We start from the raw sequence: 23,415 nt of genomic DNA, 5'->3' as shown, positions 1-23,415 counted from the left end.
GCCCCCGACCGCGCCAGCTCCCTCCCCGCGCGCCCACCCTCTCCAGGACCAGGAGCAACTTTGCAGAAACATCCCCGCGCCGAGACCCGCTCCCCCCGGGCAGGCGCGCGGGGCTCGGAGTTCGGGGGCTGCCGCAGGGGCCGCCGCGCCTGACAGCGGCCCGGGCCCCGCGCGCCAGGGGCGCAGAGCGCGGCGCCCCTCGGAGCTGGCCCCGGCGCGGCCCGGGCGCGAGGGCTACTTACGGGACGCGGCGGGCGCCGTCCAGGCCCTGCAGAGGAGGCTGCCGACGATCCAGAGCGAAAGCGCTGCCCCGCAGCCGGCTCCCGGCGCCGCCACCATCCTGGGCGCGCGGCTCGCGCGCTCCCCGCGCGGGCTGCGGTGGGACGCCGCGCCTCTCGGCTCTCCCTGGACGCGGCCGGCCCGGCCCGGCCCGGCCCGAGCCCGCCGGCCCCCGGCGCGGTGTCGCTGCCCCGCTCGCCCCCTCGGGCGCCCGCGCTGCGGGGCTCGGAGCGCCGGGGAGTCGCGGCCGCCGGGTCCCTGCGTGCGGGTCTCGCCTCCTGCGCTGCCAGCCAGTGAAATGCCAGGGGGAAGAAATTCAAACCAGCCGACAGGGAGGGGAGCCGAGGCGGGGGCACCTACCCCGCCCTCTCCCGCTCGGGGGAAAAAAAAAATCTCCAAAGGACGCGGCGGGGAGCGGCGGCGCGCAGGGCGCAGCAGGAGCAGGGCGCGCGGCGGGGCTGGGGCGCTGCGGGCGCCGGGCGGGGGCTCCCCTCGCCCCGGGCGGCGGGACGGGCCGGGGCTGGCGGTCGCCGGGCGGGCGGGCGGCTCACATGGGGGGCGGCGGGGGCGCGGGAGCGCAGCCCCCCGGGCGCACGCACGGCCTCAGCGCGGCGCGGCGCGGGGCGGCATCTCCCCGGCGGGGAGCTGGGGACGCGGCGCGGCAGCCGGGGCGCAGCAGCCTGGAGCCGGGGACGCGCCGCCGCCAGCAGCGCCTGCAAAGCCGGGCGGCGGGCGAGGCGGGGGAAGCCCGCCCTGCTCTCGCCCTCGCCAGTCCCCTCCCCGGCTCCTCCTCCTCCGGCTCCTCCGGCTCCTCCGCCCCCGCCCCCTCCTTACCGGGCCCCTCTGGCTATCCGAACCCTCCTGCGGGGTCCAACCCGCCAGGGAGCCCCGGGGAGCAGCAGCTGAGCGGCCCGGGTCACCTGCTGGGGCGGGGGCCGGGGCGCGGGGCGCGCGCCTCTCTCCAGGCAGGAGGCGGTGCTGAAGTTGGGAATGTGCAGCGTAATCTTGGAGCCCTGCTCCAACCCTGGCTGCCCCCCACCCAGCTGCAGGAAACACAACCCCTGCGCTCCCTCTTTTCCTGCTCTCCCCCCCTCCAGATAGAGATGGTACAGGCTCCGGAGCTCCGGCCCCCCGGGAACCACAATCAGGCGTCCGACAGGCAGGTCTTCCGAGTGGTCCTAACACCAAGTGATGGAGCTGAGCACCCCGGCTGGAGCAGCGGGGACTGCAGACGCGGCTAATGCAGATGTTTTCAATCTGTAATTAATTCACACTCATAAATATGCACACGTACAGCCAGCGCGCGGCTGCCAGGAAAACTACACTCCGGCAAACACGCACATCAACAGACACAAACACAAAACTGAAATAAATAAGCAGCAGACGGACAACTCCTGCAGGGGAGCCGGAGCATTACAGGGACTAAGGATTCCGATCTAGAGGGACCCCGATTTGGCTTTTTGGATCATTTCCAGAACGCACCGCAAGCGCCTCTCCCCAGCCCACACCTCTGCGAGCTACACCCTCTATTCAGCTCCCTGCCACCCCTTCTGCGTAAAGTACTTATTTCTGATCTCGCTGCAGAACCTACCCTTTCGCTGACTTTACTGGCACAGTTAAGAATTATGGGTCAGCTAACTATCTGCCGGTGCTTAGGGAGGGCGGGGAAGCAGGAGTCGCCGTGTCTTTCAGGGTTATGCAATGAATAAGCATTTGCCTTTCAAGATAAATAAAAATTTTATGGAAAGACTTGCTGGCTCCTGGAATAGGCTGTGAGTTTAATGGGATGGTCAGGTCTCAGGAAGGTCCCCTGTAAACAGGACTGTGTGTTCACTGCATAATGAGTGGGGTGGTGATGGGCCTCATTCAGCATTCTTTATTAGAGCTCTGGTTCGTATTGATGGAAAGGGAGGTTTTGTCCCAGGAAGAAGAGCAGATTGGGGACAATCTGGGAAAATGAAGAAATACAGAGATGACTAACAAGGGAAACACCGCAGCCGCACCCTGTAAAACTCAGCTCCTGTAAAATCATGCACTAAATGCAATCTTATGGTTTATAAAATGCGCCCTTTTTATCTGAATCCCTATAGAGGGTCCAAAGCCAAGAATGGACACTTACAAAAACACCCTGGTGGATAAAAAGTCATAGAAAATTTGTGAGAGCTTGTAGACATCACCGTGGTGGTGTTATAGGGCAGCGAGTCCTGCAGACCTAGTGCGCTTTATGGAGACCAACGCAAGAAAAATTACTTTGGGCTGGTCAACCACGGGTGAAGCTTGGAAACCACGTTGGGCGCCAGCTGTTATAGGGCAGCCCAGATATTGAACGGGTTGCCTGGCTGTGGGTCCTCACCCGCGCGCTTAAAAGGGACTTATGAACACTCCACTGCAGGCACACACAAAAGGTTCATAAAAGGTTTATTTACAAGGGAAAAGGAAATAAGGAAAGTGTACAACTCAGGGAGAAAATAGGGAAATAAAGTCTTTCATACGTCCTACCCGATCCGCCGACCTGGAAACACAAAGACACTCTCCTTGCTGGCCAGACGCTGCGAGCTGGCGGAGAGCCAAAATGGGGGACCCCTCCAAAGCCCACGTGTCTGGCCTTATACCAACCTGGCTGCTTAACCCCACCCTCAGGTCCCAGCCACCTTCCCTTGGGTGGGGATGGGATCTGGAGTTCCCAGTGTCTTTGGCTTTGGCCTGGGGTGGGGGTGGAGTCCACAAAGCCTGCATGGGATTAGCTTTAGGACAGCCTTTTCCCCCTAACAGTGGGGAAAGTTGTGTAAGATAACGCAACTTTACAGGAGTCCATCTCTAAACTAAGTCTGTTTTGACCCTTGCACTCAACCCCACTAATGTGATGTTGGAGTTTTTTTTACTAAAAGAATAAAAGAGGAAGCCGTTGAAACTATAATCGATTCAGCAGCTCAATGCCATTCAGTGGTTACCTCAAGCAGATTGGAAACAAATCCATCTCTTAGCTTCTGAGCTAAAAGAACTGGCAGTAAGTCTCTAATTGTTTTGGAACAGAAAATGACATACCGGAGGGTGTTTTCTTTTCTTTTCTCAGAAAACCTTTCTGCACGGTTTGCAATCATTTCTCTTAATGAGGAAAATGAAACAAAACCAAACCTTGGTTGCAAGGCAGGTTGACTGCAGCACCCAGAGCTCCTGACAGGTCTTACCTCCCACCAGGGGGCGCTAGACTCTGCTCCCTGCCATCTGGCTTCCCTGCTGCCAGGTGTGGAAGCTTATGATGTCACACTTGCTGATGCAAATACCTTCGTCTTGAATTTTATGGATGAGACGCAGAAGGACATGGGGATGCACACTTTACCTACAGAAATAACTGTATTGTAATGGTTGTTGCAGGGTCGAACATTCCTTAGATTCCAGTGCTGAATTCCTCCTGTCCAAGTCATTGGTTGTTTTTTTTAATTATTTATTTTTTACATCATTGTTCATTTTAAACAATATTTGCTTCCCCCCATCCCCTCAGGTGTAGTCCCCATAGAGTTTCCTTCACCAATGTACCTGTGCACCATCACCTCAGTCCCCTGGGCTCCTGCCTCCCTCCCCATGATTACTCTCCCCACCCCTCCCATGCAGGATGTCTCTGGTTTATAATTGTCTGTTTTTGTTTTTGCGTGTTTTGTATTGCTATTGTTGTTGGTTTTTTGTTTTTTTGTTTTTTGTTTTAAGCTGATGTCTTATTTGGTTCCCCAAGTGTAGGGTAAAGAAAATGTCAGGCTTTTCTGCCCTCCCGCCATCAGAATAGATGATGGATCCTTGTCCTGAATGCATGCCTGATGGCGGGCACCTGGAGTAGGGTGTGGGCATAGGTAGATGGGATCCACCTGGGCTAAGACTGTGCTTTTAAGGGTGGCATCACGGGGACGCCAGTAGAAGTTGAAAGAGAAGTTGAGAAAGAAGTAGCAGAAGCCGAGAGAGAAGCAGAGAAGGCCAGAGAGCCCAGATAGAGTGAAGACTTGCTGGTGGCTGGGAGGCCTGCCAGCCTCCCGGCCCCCAGCACTCCTGCCTGCCATGTACCCACTAAATCCCAATAAAAGACCTGCAAAAAACCACTGAGGGCTCTGACTCCTCCTTCACCCGGTCTGCATGGGATCCTAGAAAACCTGCACTGTGTCCATTCCTGCCTTTCCACCAAGTCACTAGTTTTTATCATTAGCCCTTAGAGTTAGGAAGCTTTTTTAAAGTTTAATTATGACTGGAAGTGAGAAGGTAGGGGCTACCATGCTTGCTTCACCTAGTTAACTTCTGCGGGCCTGTGAACTGGTCATCCGATCCTGGTTCAATAATCTCGTCAGCTGTCCGCTTGACAGGAAACAGAGACTGCTGTACCAGACTGTGAATTCATTGTGGATATTACTTTGTATTTGCAAATAACTGAAGGCAGCATATGACAATGTGAAATATGTTTCTGTAATTGAATATAAGGTTTGTCAAAGCTCCAGAATAGTGAGACAAAGGGGTTCAAAAGCACAGTAAGAGAAAACAAAAGCGACATGTGGAAGGATGGGCAAGTTGTATTATTTTATACATTACATAAAATTATAGAGGAGGGCCTCCCCGGTGGCATAGCGGGTTGAGCGCTGCGCTGTGAAGCTGTCCGCAGACTCGGGAGCATGGGTTCGATTCCTGGCCAGCCAGGGAGAAACCCACATGGCGTGGCAGACCTCTCCTGCCTCACCCGCTGCTCCCCTCAGCAGTGTCTTCAGTTGTTCTGCTCCCTGCTCTGTCTCTGGCGAATTTTCTCACCCACCCGCACCTCTGACTCTACCCCAGTTCTTGTATAAATAAATAAATCTTTAAAAAAAAAAAAAAGGAAAGAAAAGAAACACAGTCTGTTTGCCACCACTCACATCCTCTTCTTCAATAGAAATTATTGGACTCATGCATTTAAGGTAATGTGGCCTCATCATAGGTTATAAGTTAGAATTTTACCTGTGCTGTGCTTATCATTTACTTGTATCTCCAACACGTGTAGATTATCTACCAGTATTGTAATGTGGCTTGTGCTGGATACTAGTGATGTTGGCACCCGATGACATGAAGTGTCCCTTCGTGGTTGCCACAATGATGAAGTTTGTAGAGAGTGTGCGGAGTCCTTGGGTTCACTCTGGGAAAGGTGTCTCCAGAGCTCCCGCTTCAGCGGCACTGGGAGAGTTTCCCAGGTGCATTTCTCCACGAGACAGAGACATTAGTTATATATATATATTTTTTTTAAAGATGTATTTATTTATTTATACAAGCACTGGGTACAGTCAGAAGCGCGGGAGGGTGAGAGAATTCACCAGAACCAGAGAGGAGAGCAGAGCAGGCAGAAGGACCGAAGCACACTGCTGAGGGGAGCAGCGGGCGGCAGGAGAGGTCTGTGCGCCATGTGGGACCCTCGCTGGTGGCCGGGGATCGAGCAGTCGCTGCAGAAGCTGCGGGCAGCTTCGCAGCCCAGCACTCAACCGCTGCGCCACCCACCGGGGAGGCCCCAGACATTGGTTAGAGTTAAAAAGCAGGTTTATTAGGGAAAGCAAAAGGGACAGGTTTGCTGAGAGAGGATGCAGGTGGGCGGCCTTGCATGGATGCAGGTGGGCGGCCTTGAGGAGAGCGGCCTCTGCTGAGGGAGGTCAGTGAAGAGAAGTCCCAGCCAGTGCAGATCATGGGCAGCCAGAAAGCTGCTGTCCTGCAGAGGGAGAGAGTTGGTGAAAAGAGGCACCTGCAAAGTCACAGGTGGGCACTGGGAGTGCTGCCCCTGAGCCAGTGCAGAGACTGCCCTGATACAGTCCTTTTCTCTTCCAGAGGGGTCACTCCTCCATGGAGGGGCTGCTCGTTGCTGCTGTTGGGTAACAGGCAAAACTAGACAGAGACCAGAGATTCCAGGGTGGGCCCAATCTCCATATCTTTCCCCTCAGGCCCGTGCTCCACTTCCAATAGCATCTGATCCTGCTTGGGTCTCAGGATGCCTCCTGATAAGGCATTGGTGCCTAAGGGTCACGACCTCTACAGCTGGGTTAAAGGTCATGTTATTCCCCACGACCCCCACCTCCTTGTGTGAGTCAGGGTTTAGTCTTGTGAGGCCTCCTTTCCAGTTTTTCTATTCTTGTCCTCCATCACTAGCATCATAGCTCTGAACAAGACGTAACATTTTTGCTCTCAGAGTTGATGCTTCATCATTGCATGAAGAGATAGAAAATTCTGTATCACTTTTATACTCAAGTAAATGTTGATTGGGCAGCTCTTCTAATATCCGCACATTTTCTTTAAATGAATATCATCAAAAATAGAAAAATACCCTCCTTGTCAACATCCTTTCAGAGATCTGTAAATAACCTGTCTCATGGCAAATAATTTCAAAACCCCTCCCCATATTTCCGAAGCCCAATGACAACAAAATAGGTTGGTTTTAGTAACACTTTGAAGTGACTAATATAGTCCCTGGGAAAATTCAGAAGTTTTTCTATAAGCAGAGAAACAGGTACATCTCTAGGTGCGGTCCTCGGAGTGGAATTTCCTTCTGAAAAGGCAGCTATTGAGCTGTGCCCAGGAGTCAGTGAATTTCCTCAGAAAAATGCATCTAACTAGAATAGAAACACTTACAGTTTGATTGCTCTCTCCAAGAAGGACACAGCACCCTTTATGGAAGTGGGGGGTGCTTGCTGGCTACAGTCTCCACTGAAATAGAATAGGAGGTGGAGTCTAACAGGAAAGGCTTTCAAGCCAGGGTCCCACTGGATTTGGGACTTTTCACAATTCTCACTGGCCCAGGGAACAGACAGATACTTCACATCCTAATCACACAGTAATTTCGAGAAAGCCTGATTAGGAAGATAGCATGAACTCAGAGGGATTGGCCCAATTCCAGCCAATTCTATAGGCCCCCAAGGAAGGCACAAGAGCTAGTGCTATTTGGACAAAACTCTCAGGAGATATTTGTTTAGAAACAATTCATATTGACATTGTTTCATATTAATGGGAGAGGGTATAGTTAGAAGAAGTGGTTTTAAGTGTCCTGTAATACATCTTTGAAGTTAAGAATCAATTTTAGGAAACTGGGGGCAGAGTGATAGCTACACCAATTCCTAATATTTAGCATATGGAACCTGATCTTATTCTTTATTTCATTCTTCACTTTTTAGACACCCAGATTTTTCTCCGCTATAGTCTAACATGCATGTGTAAATTCACAAAAGTTAGAATAAATGTTCTTACAGAATTGCAATTGAAAACTAACTTTCTTTGTAGTATTTTGAGCTTTGGCTTTGACACATCTATAATTTCTGTCATAATTACACTGAAAAGCATCTATTATTTGATTATTTTAAAGATTAAGGAAAATATAATTTATGGAAAGTATCCCCAGAAAAAAATATCATAACCTCAAAAGGTAAAATATACCTTTCATTCTCTGGACAAAGGATTATTGAATACAGTCTATAAATAAAAATACAAAGGCTTAAAGAACATGGTGAAACCTTATTAATATTATGCATTTAAAGAGAGAGGCAATATGCTAATAACTAGCTGTGGTTTCAAATCAAATCAGAAATACAGAGAAGAAAAGGAGGGCTGGGGGGGATAGGGCATAAATAAAAGGGAAAGAGAGAAAGATCTCACACCTGCAACTTCTTACTCATAAACTCTTAGGGAAATAATCCGATTACAAAAAGGTGTGAATGCGAAACTATACTCAGGTGAGCATACAGGAGACACTTCAGGTGACTGTTGAGGCCAGTCTCTGGGTATCCTGTGTGCCTCCAGCAATGGGTGTGAGGACGGACACCCCTGAGTCTTCATCCCCTCATTTACATGATAAGAACATGTTTACACTCGTGCAATTAGATTACCCAAGGAATTAAAAATAATTTATATGCTATCAGACACAAAGGTGCTCTCTACTAATATTCTTATTATTAATATATAATTATACCCAAATTTTAAATTGAAGTCCCAGATTTCAAGTTTATGGCTCAATATAGTCGCATTGCTAAGCTCATACAAAAATCATTGCAAAATCACATTGCAAAGATTTGGAATGGAAAAATAAGCCTTTGCTCAGAAAAAAAATTTTGAAGTTGTGTGCACATAAAGAAAAGCAATTTATTTACTGAGGCTAAAACAGTGAGAAAGACAAATATTCATATTGAACTAAAATATAAAAAATTGTTTGATTTTGAGAGGACTGAGAAAGTGAGCTCTCTAGATATATGAGGCGAGTTCTAGGATCTGTGAATTAAAGTGCAGGTTAAATTCTGAAACTTATTTTTTATTGTTTTATTGCAAATCATCTTTGTTGAGGTAAGGTTGTTTTGTGTCTTTGTACCTGTGTTGGTGAGGCGGAGTGAGAGGATTCACTAAAGACATAGCGGGGAGCAGAACAGACAGACTGACTGAAATACACTGCTGAGGGGAGCAGCGGGCGAGTCAGGAGAGGTCTTCTGTGCCATGTGGGTAGCTCCCTGGCCGGGGAACAAACTCTTGCTGCTGAGGCTGCGGATTGCTTCATAGTGCTGTGCTTAACCCCTTGTTCCACCAGGGAGGCCCTGTATTACTTCTTTGGAGAAGTTGCTATTTAGCTTTTCTGCCCATTGTAAATTGGGTTAATTATTATCTTTATTGAGATCCATGAGTTCTTTATATTTTTTTAGTATCAGCCCTTAGTTGTGTTATGTGAAAATATTTCTCCCATTCAGTAGGTTAAGTATCTATTTTACTGTTAAGTGAAGCAATTCAAAAGGGGACAATTAATACCAGATGATTTCATTCATATGTGGAAGAAAGTAAATGATCAAAAATCAAAACAAAGCAGCAAACTTCAGATTCTTGACAATAAAAAGGTGGTTATCAGCGGGGCAGGGGGAAGGTGAGGGGAATGGGGAGACGGGGAGCAACTGGATGTACCTGATGAGGTGTTAGCAATTTGGTGGTGGACATGATATGGCAAATATTTGAAGAAGTGTGAATTTGTACTCTAAAGCTTACCCGATGTTGTAAACCAATGTGACCACATTTTTTTTTTTTTAAAGAGTGGTTTATTTCTTGCAAAATCCAGGGATAAAGTAGATGGTTGTCTAGTCAAAGTATGATTACTCAAAGTAAAAACCACATCTTGGGCTCAAGGAACTAGGAGTTCTTGTGAAATAACCAATGTAGAGTTGGCAACTTACTTTCAAAGGTGAGTTTGAGTATAAAATACTACGAACCACAATAGGAAGTCTCCTAAGTAACATATAAGGACAATCTCATGTGCAATTCTCACTGAAATTTGGATTCTATAATGCAAATCGCTTTCTTTGTTAGAACTTAGTAATTCATCTAAGTCATATAGACTAAAATTGAATCTTGGCACGTTGTCTAAGATATTTGAGCTCTGAGTAGGCAGGCCGTGCACAGTAACAAGCCCAACTTAGACATGGATGCTCTTTCTACCTATCAAGAAGATTACAGGAAATCTTACACAGATGTTGTTTGTCAGGTACATTCTTTAACTGTTCTGCTCCTATTGAGGTCATGATTATGAATTTTGCATGACAGGAAATGGGGTAGAATGTTCTCTTTCAACAAGAAAACAGTAAATCACCTAAGTTAATTTGAATTTATACAATTCATGATTTCAATATATAATTTCTTTTCAAGGCATGGGGTTTGAAGGAGAGGATGGGACAGGAATGAATAGAATCCTATGAAAGCAGAATCAAAGATGCAAAAGTACCCCATTGTGGATATAGTTTCTTTTATTGGGGAGTATAGACATCACTTGGACTCGAGGGCCATGTCCATGTCTGCTATTGCTCTTGGAACAGCGTCTGCCTAACATTTTTGATAACAAGTGAACAGAGAGGTGTGTATTGAGGCAGAAAGTGACAACACAGTCTATCTTGGAATTCTCCTCCTGGGTGCATTTTTGGTTCTAAATAATAATGAGAGTAGAGGTGTTGTGATATTTCCTTGTTCAAGTACTGAAGAAGACAGAAACCTGTGTGCAGAAAAAATAATATATAAAATTATAAAAATGGTTTTTGAAGCTGAGGGAGAGAAAAAGATGGTAACTAATAGAAAACACCATCTCTGGTCTACTTATAACTAGAGAAGTTTGTGAAACTCCTCCAAACCTATTTCCTTGAGAGCTCATTTGGAGGTTCAAGCAGGGAAGCGTGGCTACTCCAAATCCTTGTATTCCCTTAACTCAAGAATCGTCCATCTCTATTCCAGGAAGGTGCAGCTTCATGATGGAGGCACATGGAGCTGTGAGGGTGGAAGGGGACACTTCTAGCCAGCTAGATCAGCCAAATCAATGCTGATGATCAAGGAGGTGACAGATGTCACAGTCAGCTCACCCTCACATTCAGCCAAACCTACTGTCTTTGAACATATTCAATTCCTAAGCATGTCCATAAGAAACAATCTCTCAGCTTGTTTCAGACTGACAAGGCAATGTTTGCTTTGAGGTAACCCATGGGTTTGGAAATAGCTTCGTCAGCCAATAACTGGCCTAAATTGATAAATCTTAGACAGAAGTCAACAACTCAATGGAATAACAAAGAAGAGTCAGCTTGGGTGGTGATGAACAAAGGAAGGTTGGAAGAAGTCAAGCTCATCTGACTTCAAAAAACTTTGCAGATTTTTTTTTTCCATCTGGCCTGGTCAAATTTTTTTCAGTCTACCTCATTGTCAAAATATTTATGGGCCTAAGCCTACTCTAGCATCTCTAGTTGACTTAAAAAAATATAACACTTCCAAGCAGACACTTTTATGTCAGTGAAGGAAGAGTAATAAACTCAAGTCATACACTCAAGGCTGAGGGAGAGAAAAAGGCGGTAACTGATAGAAAATACCATCTCTGGTCTACTTATCACTAGAGAAATGCTTCACATCATGTGGATAAGAATAAGCTGATTATTGTGGCATGGGGTCTAGAAAGAAATTCCATCCTTCTATTTTCTTCATTGTTAATTCTTTCTAGACACTTGACAGCTTGGAGGGTGCCCAGTTATAGTGGAGACCATTTGCAAAAAAATAAATTTTAGCAGCAGGATCAATAACAAATTGAGGTGCAGAAACCTCACCACTCACATATACATGATAAACCCTGGAGCCAATTTGGGAGAGGGTTTTCATGTTAAATTGCTTCTTTCCACACTGCACAATATGATGCCTGCATGTTGAGTACCCAAACATCTAAGACCCTCAAAGTGACCCTTAAGTACCTCTCAAATTTTCCTTTTCCCATTTTCTTCTTCCTCCTTTTTAATAATGGCAGGTCTAGTGTCTAAGTTAAGTGGCATCAAGTGCACCCCAAAGCTAGTCCAGGTATTAAATGGTACTTGCTGGACCAGAGACCATCATATAACAAATAGGTATATTGTTTGAGAGAATTTGAGCATAAAAAATAAACAAAAAGAGGAAAAGACGCTCACTGTTCAACACAGTAGGACCTGACATTACTAATTTGAAACTGAAGATTGCTAAGAATATTCTTTTTACTCCAAGCAGGAAACTGGGTTGACAATTATTATGTCCTCAATTTGCAGTGGTGAAGGCATTGAGTGGAGCAGGCTTGGAGGTGATAATTACTGCCAAAACATTTTAAGTTACTCTGCATAGTTACTGCCAAAACATTTAAAGCTAAATTTTTTAGTTCATAATGTTTCTAATTTCATATAAGGACGCAGTGGCCTAGCAGGCAAAAGGAAGTGGTAAGGCTCCTTTCACTTTTGCAGAGTTGAGAAGAGTATGGAATCTGTAGTTATTTTATCTATTATCTTCATCCAACCAAGAACAAATTCTATTTGAGTTTGACCCATGTGGTAATTGTACAATGAATTTCAGTGTTGGCTTAACTATATTCTTCACAATGAACATGTTTAATGGCTTCTTTTTAAAAAAATGTTTGTCAAATATTAAAGTTCCCCTATTATAGTAATTATACTAAAATCTGAATATAGGTGGTCTTATAACTTAATGATAATCGAGATAGTTCATGGGGTTATATAATAACTAACGACATCTTGGTCTATTGAAATTTCTGCGTGGTTAGCATTTAACCAGAAATGGAGAGGAGAGAATGGAGATGGTTTTCCCATTTATAGCTTATTTTAAAATATTTACAATATATTAGCTCACTTACCTACTTTAGTATGTGGAGTAGACTAATTGAATCTTTCCTTAATAATTTCATAAAAGTGTATAATTCCTCATTTAACTGCATATTCCATTATTGAAGGTATGAGATTGAATTTTCCCTGACTCCAGAATTAGTTTGATTTGCTTTTCATTTTGTTGTTGCTGTTTTTATTTTTTTTTTCTTATCTTCTCTTTGTCTATTTAAATCCCTAAGGGCTTACACAGCAAGTTAAACCTGAGGTTGCATTCCAATTGGCAGCTAACCCACCCCCTTAAAAGACCTATTTGGAATGAGGTTGCATCTGAGAGGCAACAGAGATAGAAGAACTTTGGGGTAAGCTGATCTTTTAATTTGGTTCATCTTTTTGTTGTAGTGATGTGATTCCAGTGACCAAGAAGTAGTAGGATGTAGTCATAAACAATTATTTGACTACTTAGTATTGTGTTTGCTAATTTCCCTTTGGGGCTACCACACATTTGTGACTATTTGTCAAAGACTGAGTCTCTCACTTCACAAGGAATGTGAATTCATGCATATATGCGCCAGTTCTCATATGTCCCATCTATGTCATTATCATAAATGTCAAACACAGAAGCAAGACTGGCTTAGTGTGAGTTCCGGTCACTGCCTTCAATGCACCTAAATTTTCTGTATCCTTGCTCCTCAGCCCGAAAACCTTCAGTGGAGAGAAAAAAAAAAAAAATGCACTACTTCCATCTTGGAAGTCACTGAAATAAGTCAGCTAAATCTTTTATTTCTTGGGGTAATTCAAAGTATGCATGACTGTGTATGTGTGTGTGTGTTTGTGTGTGTCCAGGTGTTTGCAGGGGTCAAATGCTATGCATCAGTACTAAATTCTTATGAGACTGTGTGTATTTTTCTCATTTTATGTATTATCTTTGTAAATATACTTACATTTAATAAATAATAAGTTAATTCATATGCCAATGCTCAAATTCTCTGTTTATAGTACACTTTTCAGACTTATGTAACTGGAAAGTAAAAAATACTATCATGTACTTTTAATACACTTGAAGTGTTCCCGTGGTCAACTTTATAATTTATAACAGCTAGAGTTTATGAGAAGAATCTTCACCACATTATTTTTTTTAAACTTGAGAGCTGTGGAAGTGTAGTTCACATTCTACAGGAATGAATAGCCATTCAAGGAAGACTTGGGGTCTCTCTCCCACCCACCTGATTCCATCATGTAAATTCCACCAGGTGGCAAAAGGAGTGGGTTGGGTTGTGAATGACTTGTGCATGCATCTTGCTGCCACTTGGTATTCTTGATTGATTAAAAAAATGGCTCTGGTGTTTGTTTTCCTTTTAAGTGTTGGTGTTCGACAGAAAAAAATAATAGGGTAACTTCACCCCAATATAATCAACTTCAACTAAAAGGATCAACTTGCCTCAGGCTGTCAATTCTGATGATTGTCCAGTGACTCCTTCGCGAGAATGAGCACATAGAAAACTAGACTGAAATAGGAATGAGACATCTGATGACCTCAAGCACACTGTCGGAAAGAGGGCACTCTTGTATGTAATGTCTGAGACTCTGATCTCTCTCAACTTTCCCTCCCCAATCACCAACCACATCACCATTAGTTCCACCCTTTCCTCCTCATCCAGCTCGATTCACAAAATGCCATGCTTTTGTAGTTCTCAAACCCTCTACTCAGAATGCTCTGAAAATGTCTATTTGAACATGAAGTGGGATTTCATAGCACTAATCAAGCTCTACTGCCCCCAGTGGTGGAACTCAGTAATACAGCTGTTCCCCTAGGTTTTGGTGAGGACCTGTCGTAATAAATATTTACATAAGTGACAGGAATGTTCATGTTTACAAAGGCAAGTCATGCACCATGTACCACACAGGTCTGGAGCCTCTCTGTGAGGCAATGCCGTTAATTCAACTTTCGATTTTCTAGTTCCTCAACCAAATTTTCCTTTCCTAATGATTGCATTTGGCTGAAATTTGATAAACATTCCCTTAAATAATTTAATAAATAGTTATCTATTCCAGACTACACTTGGAAGACTATATGAGAGAAATTAAATGACATTACCCCTTCAGTGACTTGAAAAACCACATAGCATATGCTCCTTATTTTTAGGGAAAAAAAAAGAGGAAAAGGAAACATGGATATTTTAGTTCCTTTGAGCAAAGTGAAGAGGAAAATTAGCCAAGTAATGACAGTCACCAGGTACTTTCTGCTTACTTACGTTGAAGAACATAACCTGAGTGATTGCAATTGGCCTTCACCCACTGTACAGGAATTATTTATGATATAAAATGAATTAAAGAAAAAGATGTTAACACATTTTTTTTCATTTTAGAATAAACACAATAATAAACCAATTTCAAACAAAATATCAAAACACAAAACAGTTTGTGTTTTAAACCTTCTATTTCTGACCTCAGACTTATTAGTTATGGTTCACCATATCCATAATACTAAGTGCATAAAACCAGGAGACTAAAACTAGTAAAGGAAAAAGAATGCTACAGCTGATTACTGTATCCAAATCCTCAAAATAATAATGTCCATTTTAAACTTTATCAAAAACATCAAATCTAAAACATTATCTCAAATTTAGTATGATTTTCCTTTTTCACATAGTTCTAATACTAGAGTGATCAGTTAAAGTCAATGTAACACTAGTAAAAGCTTTAGAGGAAGAACTGCAAAAGATATAAATATTCAATTAATCACCACATTATAATATTATATGACTCTTACAATTATTTTTTTAAAAGATCCTTAGAGAAGAAATCAGAAGGAGAAGATAACTGAAAACTGAAAAGTAAAAATAAAATATGTAACTGAGGAGACACAGTCCTATAGTAGGCATGGTATGCGATTAAGAGCAAAATGAAAACATTGGTTTTAGGGGGGAAAAAGAGGTACTTCTTTGCTCTTACCAGAAAGACTGCTACAGAGCATGGGTATTTCAGAGCACTATGGAAAGAAACTAGTATATGATTTATCTAAAACACTTCATTAACCCACTGTCCAATGAAATTTGCTTTCCACTATTTCACCAGAAAATAATCTGGTAGTACCATAAATAGCCCCCAACATTTATAAGGTGAATTACTTACATTCAAAATAAATGTAAACTTAGAGGTGTTATGGAAAATAATTTTATAATTTAGATAATAAGTTTAATTGAACAGAGGAAAGACATTAAGAAAACTAGCACTTCTTTTATCCACTAAAGTTTACTCCATGATGTTTTAAAAACTGGCAAGATGGAAGCAACACAAAGCATATTTATGTAGAATTTCAAAGTTCACAAAATACACTTAAATAAGTCTCGGTTCACTCTTAAAACACTATTTCCATTTAAATTCCACTGTCCAGAAATGACACAGAACTGAGGCCACTAGAGAGGCCGGGAATAGGGACCAGTGGTCAGAGAGCCCAATGATAAAGGGGTGTGGGTGCTTCGGGGGGAGTTTGGTCTGACATCTGCCCTGCAGTGCATGGGCGCCAGGGGAGCGCACTAATAAAGGCCGCCTCCATGCTCCTGTATCACACACCAAGTGATCATTAGAATGAGTTAAAAACTGGTGGTGGCGGAGAAGCGAGACGAGATGTCATCCCAACTGCTCTCACAACACGTATATCCCTTCAGAGCTTGTCTATCTCTGACTCCAGAGAAAATAGTCCAAGGGTTAGGGGAGGCAGCAGTGGATGGAGGAGCCCAACACACAGTCACACCCACCTTTGCAGAGCACACTTACCTGGTGCAGAAGAGCTGGAGAGTCACAATGGAATGTGACACCTTAGTTCTCATAAAGATCCTCAGGGCTGGTGGGAGTGCAAACTGGTCCAACCACTATGGAAAGCTGTGTGGAGATTCTTCAACCGCTAAAGATGGAGCTTCCATGTGATCCAGCAATTCCACTCCTAGGTATTTACCCAAAGGACACAGAAACATTAATTCCAAAGAACACCTGCATCCCTATGTTTATAGCAGCACTATTTACAATAGCTAAACTATGAAAACAACCCAAATGCCCAAAAATAGATGACTGGATCAAGAAGATGTGGTCCATATACACCATGGAATATTACTCAGCATTCAAAAAAGATAAACTCATGCCATTTGCAGCAACATGGATGGAGCTGGAAGGGATCATGCTCAGAGAAATAAGCCAGAAAGAAAAAGAGAAACATCAGACGGTCTCACTCATAGCAGGAATTTAGAAAACCTAAATAAGGAACCAGGAAAAACACTAATTCTAATAAAGTAAAAATCAAAATCAACAAGCAACTATAAACCAGAGACACACTACAGGGGGATGGGGAGGGAGTAGGATCAAAACAAGGGGGGATGGGAATTGTATGGGGACTATAACCAAGATGAAAATGCATAATTGTGCAAAAATGAAAAATGATGTAAATATATATAAAGTAAAATAAAAGTTCTTATAATAAATAAATAAATAAATAAATAAATAAATAAATAAATAAATAAACCAGTGAGCAGATGTGACACTTCAGAGGTCATGTACTGAACTCCTGACCCCCAGTACTGCAAAACGGGGCTGTATTTGGTGTCAGGGTCTTTAGAGAGGTCATTCTTTGAAAATGAAGTCACCAGGCTGGACCCTTGCCCTATAGGATGACAACTTAGAATAATAGGAAATTAGGACAGAGCAAATTTCGGGAAAAAAAAAGACCATGTGAAGACTTAGGGAGAAGAGAGTCATCTACAAGCCAGGGAGAGAGTCCTCAGAAGAAACCCATTCTGCAGCCGCACTCCGACCTCTAGCCCTGGGGTCTGTGAGATGAATTTCTGTTGCTGTGGTGCTTTGTTCTACAGCCTTAACAAGTTGATCGGAGAAACAGGCTCTTCCCACACAGCACTGTGGTCAAGAACTACATGTGCTCCTCTTGGAGTCCTAAGGATGGTGTCTTTGAAGTCTCTTCCCACCTTTTGTGGTTTCTCTTGATGTATAAGCATGAGAATTGCATGGAATAAGAATTGAGTCATATCACTTAGCTGAGTGGCCAGACGTGGCAGCCTTGGGCTCCAGCACCTTCTCCTTTCTGCGGGACGTCATATCTGGTTAAGTGTTCAATGAAGCTGGCCTGTCTTATAGATGACACCAGATTCTAGTGTAGAAATATGGAGATGGGTGAACCCAACTACAGTCTCCAGCACCTATACTAGAACCCTAGTTAAGCAGAGAAATCCTTCACTGCAGTGATGGTCTAGAAATGATTTGGGGCAGCAAGGGGCACTAACACTGGCCAAGAACACTGTCCGTATAGTTTACTGGTCACCTTCTGAGCTCTTCAACCACGTGCACAATTGCAAGACCACTCAGGTTCAGAGAACAATAAAGGGATTTACTTAACAAACCAGGGAAAAACAGAGTCACTACGACCACAAATGGCCTTTAACCTCACCTGAAGCCATGTCCAGGCTTATAAAGTCCTAGACAATAGGACTCCAAGATGGCGTCTTCCTGCCATTGAAAGCACATGGCAGCCAGACTTCAGGCCAGATCCAATCCACGAAGACAGCAGGAGACCCAACAGGAGATTCTCATGGAGCTACCGAGATGCCCCAGCACAGCACCAGACAAGCAACACTCAAAACAGCAGCTGCAGTGGCCAAGCTGCTCTGCAAACGGCCATACTCACAGCTCAGCGAGGCACCTGCTCTGGGTCTTAGCCTTCCCTGCAGCAAAACAGGAACAGTTTCAGTCACTCAGCTGCTTGCAAAGTTCCAAAGTTTTCCTCTCTGAGGTGGGCTGCTGGAAGCCTCTCCATTTCCTTCAGAGGCCCGCAACAGCCTTCTGGAAGATCCACATGGTGGGGGCAGAAATCGCTGACCCCAGAATGACTGAAGACCCCAAAATGCTGAAATCCCGAAGCTGAACCTGAACACTGGATGTGGGAACAGTTTCTCCTAGCTCGTGTTTTCTTGTCTCATGTGGTCTGGCTCTCCTGTCCCCTCACACCTCTAGAAGCAGCACCGTCCAGCCTCTCTTCCTTCACATGCCTTGGGCGAGCCATCCTTTTTCTGCTGGAACATGTAATGGGCAAAGGGCTCATTTAAGTGTTTGATACATTTTTTCACTTTTTCCCCATAATTTTAAAGGCCCCACTAGCACTGTGCAAGAATTCAAATATCTTGGTAGCTTTCTTAACACTGGACATTGTTAGCTGTTAACGTGATAGGAAAATAGAACATAAGACATGACATTCTTGGATTACTAAGGAGGATAGGTGTTAAGTGTGTGTGTGTGTGTGTGCATGAGAGAGAGAGTGAGAGAGAGAATATGTGTGCATACACCTTTACAGATCAAATGGCTAGAGAGTAAAGTATCTAAAAAGCATGAGCCGGGGACTAGTGTTCGAATTTCAACAATGTGATGGAAGCAAGACCTTCTTCTTGTTTTCAAATACGCTTAGCCTTTTAGAAAATATCTCACGTGAGCTAGAGTTAATAATGCTTGAAGTGAGCTGATGGCCTTCGACCGCTGAGCCCCTTCTGAGTTCAGCCCGTGATGGTTGCTGTCCAGCCACTCCGCAGGACAGAGAGAAACCTGCACATTTCACAACATCTGACCTAGAAAGCAAACTCCTCCTTCTGTGTTGAGTTACTGGGGCATGTGTCTGGCAAGTTTTTTTCCATTTTACTTTCTTCACAGACTGATGAATATGAAGATCTATGTTATTTCTTGGGTATTATCCTCATCAGAGAGCGATTTTTACAATGCCAGATGAAGATTTAACATTTTCCTATGATAAAAGCCAATTCTGTTGGCCAAGAGCATCCTGACTAATAAGAGAAATGGAATCCCACGTCCACGTCTCAATCAATTCACATGCCCATATTTATCGCCTTTTCTGAACTCCCTTGTCAGCCAATTGCCTTTTGTTTTCCTTACGTCATCCGAAAGAACTGGAAACACCATCCGAAATTAAACATCTCCCTTAATATAATACCACTGAGCACATTATTTCTCTTAGCAGAGGAAACTTCATGGGAGTTTTAAAAGGCTAGGGGTCTGGAGGCACATAGAGGAAATGGAATATTTCGTGGAAGATGAGGTGCATGAGCCTCGGAAGTAGCTCATTTGTACCGCAGGTAATGGTGTGAGAGAAAGGTAATGCCAGCGCCTTTGAGGGGCTCAATGAAGTGGAAAAAGTGAAGAAGGAACTTGTGATATTTTCTGCAAATGTGTAAAATGTGCAATATAAGGACTGAGGCAGGGAACAGCCTGGAGGGTGGAAAGTGCTTGCTCGGCATGTGGATCTGGTGTTATTCACTCACCTTCCTGGCATCTGGGTCTCCCGATGAGTTGTTGGGTCGATGTGTGACCTGCCTCTCCTGCCCTCCTCCGGATCCCCAACCTGGGTTGCTGAGACATCTGTGGAGGTTAGAGGCACGACTGGGGTTTGTGGACAGAATGCAACAAACAAGCCTGTGCAGAAAGTTACCTGTAGGTGCCCCTGCCACATGGTTCTTCTGAAAGCTGGGCAGCCAGAGCTGAGGGAGCAAAGTCTTCAGTGAGATGATTTGGAGACTCATGAATATGGAATGGAGAGGAAATTCACAAATATTTCCATGCATTTGTTTGCAAGAAAGATAATGCACTGAAATACCATCGCACATTTGCCAAGGACGTGGAGATGTTTAAAAACACATCCGAGTTTCTATGTTTATTTGGTAAACTTGATTTTTAAATGCTTTGTCTAACACTTAAGAGACAATCTGTCACTAAAGCAAAGTATCGTTGAAACAACAAGAGCAGAAAATCCTTTTCCCCTCCCCCAAACAGTGGCAGGGCTGCCTCACAGAAGCCTCAGGCCAGTTCAGAGGAGGGCAGAAGGCCCTATGCTTGGTGACAGTCACCAGCGTGACGGGAACTGGCCACGGATACTCCGCCCTTGGGCTCCTTTGGGAGAGTGTCAAGTCCTGTCAGCTCATCATTCAGGTAATTAGCAAAAGATATTATTTCCCTGTTCCAGCTGCTTGCATTTTTGCTAATAACTGGAGCAGTGAATGATGTCCCTGAGTCCTTAATCTCTGGCTGCATAACTGGGCATGCCTCAGGGGAAAAGCAGGGGGTTAGATCATGGAGGCCTTGTCTACTTCTGGGTGAGGGGCCATGTGACTCTCAGAGACCACCCCCACCACCACCCAGCCCTGGGGCAGGACGGGGCTCGCTGGACCTGAGCTTCATGAAGCCAGAGTGGCTCAGACTCTGATCTGAAACCCACACCCTGAACCCAGTGCCCTCTGCAAGGGCCAGGCCCAGGAACCATGATGCTTTTCAAAGGGATACGTGTAGTCATTTGCTCAATAAAGCAACTTGAAGAAATTACCTTATTGTGGTGGGTTGGATGTTTAAAAAAAAAAAAAAAAACCCTTGCAGCCCTCTTATGAATATTAGATTATGGATTTCTCCAAACAGGGACCTTGTCTGCACCTTCGCTCTGCTACGCACGCTGTGCCACACTCCATTAAGTCCAGGTGGCAACTTGGAGCATCTCAAACCAGTGAAGAAAAGACTGAATCTGGAGGAGAGACATGCCTTTGCATTTTGAAATGAGTGTTAAATGATCTCCTCCACTCTAAAGCCTCCTCACTTTTTTTTTTTTTTTTTTTTTTGAGCCGGTGAGATGAATCTCAGTAGGAGAAAAAAAAAAAAAAAAAAAAAAAGGTTTGCATCTGCCTAAGTGTTCGTTCATTCATTTACACCCTGTGTGTTACTGGCTTTTATTAATGCCTGGTGGACACCAGCTCTGCGCGGCAACCAGTATATGTCTGTGGGGTCAAATGTTCTCATGTTTTCCCAATGCAGATACATTAATATAAGTTAGTGGTAATTAACATTTGCTGCTAGTTTCAGTGACATTTCAGAGATTTCATTATTAATAAATGATGAGAGGAAGTGGTTATTTAAGAAACCAAATTCATTCTACTGATGCTACATGTTTTTACTAAAAATTCATTTTGCTGAAGATCCATAGTCTTTGTTTTCTTCCAAGGCCTAATCAGTAATAGAACTGGGGCTACAACTTAGGTTTTTAGATATAGATTTTTTTTCCACTGTCCTTTCTATTTTTCATGACATGGGAATGGAACTACTATTAACATCCCCAAAAAAGCTATTTTAGTTTTCAGAAAAGATTCTCTTAAATGTGTCCATGTTGCGATTAAAATGTGGTAGGGATGGGCCTCTCTGGAGGCACAAGGGGTTGAGCACCGAACTATGAAGCAATCCACAGCCTCTGCAGCACAAGTTCGATCCCCGGCCAGCCAGGGAGAAACCCACATGGAGCAGCAGACCTCTCCTGTCTCCCCGATGCTCCCCTCAGCAGTGTATTTCAGTCAGTCTGCCTGTTCTGCTCCCCACTCTGTCTCTGGTGAATCCTCTCACACACCCCCTGCACCTCTGGCCTGTACCCCAACTCTCGTGTGCATAAATAAATAAGTAAATCTAAAATAAAATAAAATAAAATAAAATAAAATAAAATAAAATAAAATAAAATAAAATAAAATGTGGTAGGGTTTAGAAAACTCATGTGCCTATTACAAAGCAAAGCTGTTCAATGTCTGGAACAGAGAAATAAAGTCCAATGTGACAAATGCAATTCAAGGATTGCTTTAGATAATATAGTACTCATGCAATGTTTAATAAATTTAACTTACTTGAGGCATAAACCTCTATAGATTTTTATTTGCATTTCAACTTTTCTGAAAATTAAACTGTCCCAAAGTGACATTCTCTTCATCAGAGAACACAACTAATCCAATGGACAAAGTTCATGGTTACACGTTGTACAAAATATAATCTATTTACATATAGTATATTTATATAGGAAATTAGATAACATCTACTCTATGTGGATTTTCCTAAACTCCCCTTTCCAATAAAACATCTAATGAAGCTGACACATTGTTGACATCCACCGTATTAGACAAGCACCTTCTGTCTGGGTGCACGTGCTAAGTGGGCAACTTGGCTTATACTTCATGTCTGGTCTTTGGGCAGCCGAGCTGGATCAGCTTTGGAACTTGACATTTTTACAAAGATCAATGTTTTCATCACTTTATTCGGTAGATGAGGGTAAGGAGGTTTCCAGAGTTTAAGAATTGGCCAGAGTCACAGACTTGGCTGGCTCCTGGGTCTTGTGTATCAGTGCTCTGCCTCACCCCGATCAACGGTCTGTTTGCCCTCAGCACCTGGGAGAAAAAAGCCTGGAAATAGCAGATGCTGATTTCCATTATATGTAAGTGTATATATACTTGTGTGTGTGCATGTATGTGTGTGTGTGTGTTTGTGTATCTCCCACCAGGGTGGTGGACACTATTGTGAATAGAAATTCATAATTTAGAAATATATGAACTTTCTACCCCGTATACTTTAAAAATATATAAATGATAAACATAAATAACTTTGAATACATAGATAATAGTAAAACATCAAAGTTAGGAATCAGTATGTATGTTTTATTTATTTATTTTTTGCATAGGGGAACAGGGGTGCAGGCCAGTGGTGTTGAGTGGGGGTGAGAGGATTCACCAAAGACAATGGGGAGCAGAACAGGCAGACTGACTGGAATACACTGCTAAGGGGAGCAGCAGGTGAGACAGGAGAGGTCTGCTGTGCCACTGAGTATCTCCTTGGCCGAGGATCGAACTCAGGCTGCAGCAGTGATAGGGCTGAGACATAACCTCTAGGCCACCAGGAAGATTTTGAATTAAATACCATTTATTGTTAATTCATAAAATACCATATATATACATAACATTTTAATAATAAGGTAATCTAATTTAATATTGAAAATGACTTTCTTTAACAACAAGCTACTGAGTTACCAATTCTTTGCTGAATAACTCTTTTAGAGTTGGTACAAACCATTTACAGCAAACCAGTAGGTCACCAAAACATAGAAGTCAATTTGGCTGGTTGAAAATAAATTCACTGTGTCCCTCTACTTTTCGCTTTTTGCTGT

The 23,415-nt window shown here is 43.8% G+C and overlaps 1 protein-coding gene across 1 annotated transcript in view; it reads right to left on the bottom strand.

Annotated features, from left to right (window-relative positions):
• Positions 1 to 339, bottom strand: part of CNTNAP2 (contactin associated protein 2) — a gene marked incomplete at both ends in the record, with an annotated part of 1,573,870 nt that extends 1,573,531 nt beyond the window's left edge. Inside the window, one exon of the mRNA XM_084230860.1 lies at positions 243 to 339. Coding sequence (XP_084086986.1) covers positions 243 to 339 — 97 coding nt within the window. The remainder of the gene's footprint in view (positions 1 to 242) is intronic.
• Between the last annotated feature and the right edge of the window lie 23,076 nt (positions 340 to 23,415).

This window comes from Talpa europaea, assembly GCF_964194135.1.
Source record: "Talpa europaea genome assembly, chromosome: 3".
NCBI classification, from domain to species: Eukaryota; Metazoa; Chordata; class Mammalia; order Eulipotyphla; family Talpidae; genus Talpa; species Talpa europaea.
Note: the sequence above shows the minus strand (reverse complement) of the source record. Positions and strands in the feature narration are given on the sequence as shown.